General features: G+C 44.4%; 1 protein-coding gene across 1 annotated transcript in view; it reads right to left on the bottom strand.

Annotated features, from left to right (window-relative positions):
- Window positions 1-5,000, bottom strand: part of LOC125039188 (NACHT domain- and WD repeat-containing protein 1-like) — a 71,476-nt gene that overhangs the window by 1,577 nt on the left and 64,899 nt on the right. The window contains 6 exon segments of the mRNA XM_047632967.1: window positions 1-101; window positions 661-871; window positions 1,193-1,327; window positions 1,827-2,001; window positions 3,848-4,060; window positions 4,694-4,912. The exon segment at window positions 1-101 is cut by the window's left edge and continues 1,577 nt beyond it. Coding sequence (XP_047488923.1) covers window positions 53-101; window positions 661-871; window positions 1,193-1,327; window positions 1,827-2,001; window positions 3,848-4,060; window positions 4,694-4,912 — 1,002 coding nt within the window. The 3' untranslated portion in view covers window positions 1-52.

The raw sequence follows: 5,000 nt of genomic DNA, 5'->3' as shown, positions 1-5,000 counted from the left end.
TCTTAATCTAGCTTTATCCTTATCTCTTATGTATATACAGCTACAAGGTGAGTTAACTCCACAGCATGTTCTCCTCTGCGTCTCCGGACATCGGCCACGTGCTGTTCAGAGAGGAAGGGGGAAAAAACATGCATTTGAAAAAAAAACATTTAGATTCATGCATTGTCATGAAGCAAGGTTAAAATTCAAACAGATGTGATGTGTTGGAATGATGTTGAATGTATTTTTGCAAGATCTTTGATATTTTCTAATGTAATGGAATAGCTTTTTGGATGTATGACTGTAGGAGAGATGTGCAGTTCCACTGGATGTTTTGGGTTTATCAAGAAACATGCATATATCATGGATGGTAGCAACATGCATTAACATTCCTTTTAAGTTAAACTATTAAAAAACCCATGCAAGTTATGGAAGAGGAAGGGGTTGCAAATTCAGTAGCCAATGCAACATTAATGACCAAACCAGTTATGCCATTATACATGCTCAGAACATGGTAGGAAGAGTCTAAGTAGAGTAGAGCAGCATTTATGCCTGTTCTACAACATTAATGTAATATTCTCAAGCACCTATCATTGTGCCTGTATCCTCCTCTGCTTCCTTCAGCCCTCCCAAACATCTCCCACAAATAAAATCTGCAGAAATCCCCATAACATTACTCACCCAGCTTGGCTAAGGTCAAAGACTTTTCCGCGGTTGGTGTCATTGCCATATGACTTAGGTGTTGGTCGTTCGTCCACGCCTGTTTGGTGGCACAAAAGGAAGGTGACGATTTCATTGCGTCCCTCAAGAGCCATAACGACTGCTTTTCCATCGCTTGAAATCTCACACGCTGTGATAGCTTGGTCAGGGGTCAACACTGCTAGGCTGTTTCCTGTAAGTTACACGTGTGAGGTTAACAGTTTGCATCGTGGAAGTGTAGGCTGCTTATGCTTTACTATGTGCTTACAGATCTGGAGTCATTAAGAGAGGGAATGCCTAATGCGTTAAATATTAACACTTTTCATGATGATTATGTATATCAAGAATGATTACTCAAAACCTCTCAAAATATGAATTTCAGGATCTAATCTACCTTCTCCATACTCTCATATGATGGACCCTAAATGCTCCCTTAAAAAACACTGGATATATTTTCACACCTACATCTTGCTTATGACCAAATAGGTTAAAGAACCCAGACTTGAGAGCTTACCAGTGTGAATGTCCCACACCCTGACCGAGCGATCTCTACCCAGGGAGTCGAAGGTGAGGCACTGAAGACCTCGGTTGTCCAACCTGATGGTGTTCGGAGGCGCGGTGTGGCCCTTCAGTGTCCAGCGGGGATTCCCTGTGAAACATATGCTCTTTAGTTTTAGAAGAAATATCATTCCTACCTTTATATCCACATTTTTTTTTCATGTTATACCTATGTTAAATACTTGAAAGGTCTGATTCTAAAAATATTTTCCAATTCATTCAAGTGAGACAGTTCTAAAGAATAAAGGGATATCTTTCTGGTATTTACGTAAATTATGAAGAGAACACAGGTTTTAAATGTTACATCTATCAAACACTACAATGTTATAAATACTGAAAGAAACATCAACAAAAACTAATTCTCAATTGTGAAGAGGCTGAATACTTTTTCTGTTGAAAAAATATCCTCTGTACTATCCTAGCTTCCTAAAGAAGAAAAAAATATATATACATATATATGTGCATACATACATGTGTGTGTGTGTGTGTGTGTGTGTGTGTGTGTGTGTGTGTGTGTGTGTGTGTGTGTGTGTGTGTGTGTGTGTGTGTGTGTGTGTGTAACCCGCCCAATACGAGGTCAAGCACTTTACCGGTGATGAGGTCGTAAGCCATGAGCTTGGAGTCCTCGAGGCCCACGACCACGCAGCCTCCTGCTGAAGAGATGGCGATGGAGATGATGTTGACTCCGGGCTTCCACTTCTTGAAGAGAGTCCCGCTCTGGAGGTCGTAAACCACGATGAAATTGGGCGCTGGTTCATCCACCTCCTGGAACACAAGGGAGAGGTTGTCTCACGGTTGATTTTTTTTTTAAACATGTATTCCACGTAAATTTAAAGTTCAAGGAAGACAAGTGCATCTCCTGAAGTCATAAAGCTGCTTTCACACCAGAATGGCATGTTGCAAGTGGCAAATGACACCTGGCAGTGATTTCAGATGAAGGTCACAAGTGGCGCATGTCAGACGGCTTTCAATGGTTCACAAGATGGCATCACTGGAGGAGGAGGATGTTGTCTTTAGTTCCATATAGTCTTGTGACAACCAGCTAACTGTCACTTATTGGGGCAGAATGTGAGGCAGACATGTTGCAAGCCTCCCTTCTCTGCCCAGGGTATGGGGTATGCCTGGGGTGACCCTGAGCTGGCTTGCCACATCGACGCAAATGACACGGATGCTGCGCTGGGGCCATTTCGGGCTTGATCGGAGTTAGTAATCGATGACTACCTATAATCATGATGTAAGAATTTATGCAAAATTTTAATAAAATGTAATAGATTTGCAAAACTGAACTGAAGTGCAGACGTTGTTAATGTTAATTAATATTTTGCCGATATCTTAATGGGAAGTCTAGGCTTCATCCATTTGTATTTCTCCACAGCTTGTAAAGATGTTATGTCAAATGGTTCATTGTCTCGACGAGTATAGTTGTTCACGAGAGCAAGCAAACATCGCCTATTTCCTCCTGTTGTTATTGTAATTAGCCTCTCGTGCCAAGCCTCCCTCACCGGCGACCGAGGCAGGCGGCAAATGCGTCTGGCGGAAATCTGCCTTGCCACTTCAAAACTACTCGATATATGTTATACAAGTAAACAGAAAGTGTACAAGGTGGCCATGCTATAGCATAAAACCACAAGGTCACATAGCCTCCACATGGAACGTAAGTTTTGGTTCAGTCGAAAAGGACTTTGCGAATGTGATCTTCGTCCCATAACTTAGCATTTACTGGAGTCTTACTGGATTGCCTCAGCTTACATAAAGTAAATACAGCCTGCATTCCAGCCCGGCGCCCGTGACTGGTAATCCTTGTATAGGGAAGTGCGTTTACTGACTCTTGCAGGCAGAGAAACAGGGTGGTAATTACACTATAGTGTTCACACACCAGCACTCACTACGACCAGTCCGTTGTATGAATTGCTGTGCAGTGTTAGACTCTCATCCAACAGAGGGGGAGGATGACCTTGGCACTTCATCCAAGAGAATGCCAGTGTTTGAAGCCTCATGGCATTTATATACCAACGCTGTGTTTGGTGGTGCAGGTGTCTGCCCTGCACCTTTCAAGCTCACATTTATTGTACGTTCTGAAAGCAAGCAGAGGCAGTCGTTCTTTCTCATGCTCAGTTTTATACGTCCAAAAGCGAGAACTCCACCACAGCCTGTGTCTAGGGAGGGGCCGTGGCAGAGTATGGATGAAGGAAATCTTTCTTTAAAATGAAATAGTATCAGTAACCTGACTGTGGGAAGCAGGAATTAGTACACTTTGATAATCAAGTGTATAATCAATCCTGGTATTTATCTGACGCGTAGACACTTACATGCCAAGCAAACAATGGACTTTCAAGTACGTGGTCTCCTCTCCACATTAGGCACGTACAATCAGTACACATCTTCTTACCCTGCAGTCTTGTCATTTAATTTCCAAGCACACATGCAAACACGTGACCACTCTCTCTCTCTCTCTCTCTCTCTCTCTCTCTCTCTCTTTCTCTCTCTCTCTCTCTCTCTCTCTCTCTCTCTCTCTCTCTCTCTCTCTCTCTCTCTCTCTCTCTCTCTCTCTCTCTCTCTCTCTCTCTCTTTCACAGCACCCAGCAACTACCCCTGGTCCGGAGTGACCCACCCGGCACACGCAGGAAACGTAGTGGCCCTCCTTGGTGATGGCGGCGAGGCGCGTGATGAACTCGTGGTGCGGGATGCGCAGGTCGTACATCAGTTTGCGCAGTTCCAGGTCCCACACCAGCAGCGCCGACGGCTTCTGGGTCTCGTCGCCGCACACGCAGATCTTGCCGTTCTCGGAGACCATCAGGCTGTTGAGGAACCTGTCCTCGCCGACCTTTGGAAGGGATGGAGGAGGAGAAAAGGGGTGGTTAGAGGAACATGCTTTTTTGCTCGTCGGTTGAGGAAGACGAGGAAAGGGAAGGAGAGGGCGTGAAGAAAAGAAAAACAGGTTCCCCATCTTTTGAGGAAGACGAGGAAGCTGGAAGCAAATAAGTTGGAGTACCCTTTTTTTTCTTTTTCTTTTTTAGGACGAAGAGATGAGGAAGAACGAAGAAAATACAAGTCTGGGGAAGCATCTTTAAAGGACGGAGATGCGGGAGGAGTAAGAGAAAACTAATCAAGGAATCATTTTAAGACGAAACGTGAGGAAAGAGCAAGAAAAATAAACTATGTTGGAGACCTGCTTCCGCCCATCTTTGAAGAATGAGGAAAAAGAAAGAACACGAAGAGGAAGAGTTTAAGAACTGTAGAATAGTCACCTTCGAGGATTTCATTCCCTTTTCTCTCTTTTTATTTAAATTAAAAACAGGAAATTGTAAATCCTGTGAGACATTTACGAACTTGCCATAAAGATACTTCTAATACCACACCAACATAGAAATGAAAACAAACAAAGGCATAAATCATCAGAATGTCCCTAAATTTACCCCCCCTCCCCCCAAGCGACCTCTCCCTCCCGCCGACTCACCTTGAACGTGGCCACGCAGTCGCCGTTCTGAAGGTTCATCATGTTGACGTACATGCGCGAGCGAGAGAGCGCCACCACATGGTCCTTGTCATGCAGACCGAAGAAAGGCATCTTCTGGTTCATGACTTCGCGCAGTTTCATGACGAAGAGGCCCTCGTCGAAGTTGTAGATGCGCAGTTCACGACCACAGAGCACCAGGCAGCGATAGTCGTCAATCATCTGAGTCGTGCGTTGGGAAGGAAAGGATTAGGGCGAGGCAAACGACAGGCGGGCATAGGCCTACGCCAGATATCGCTAATATTGCAGC

The sequence above is a fragment of the Penaeus chinensis genome, chromosome 26, assembly GCF_019202785.1.
Source record: "Penaeus chinensis breed Huanghai No. 1 chromosome 26, ASM1920278v2, whole genome shotgun sequence".
In the NCBI taxonomy this organism is placed as follows: Eukaryota; Metazoa; Arthropoda; class Malacostraca; order Decapoda; family Penaeidae; genus Penaeus; species Penaeus chinensis.
This window is presented reverse-complemented; position numbering and strand designations above follow the sequence as displayed.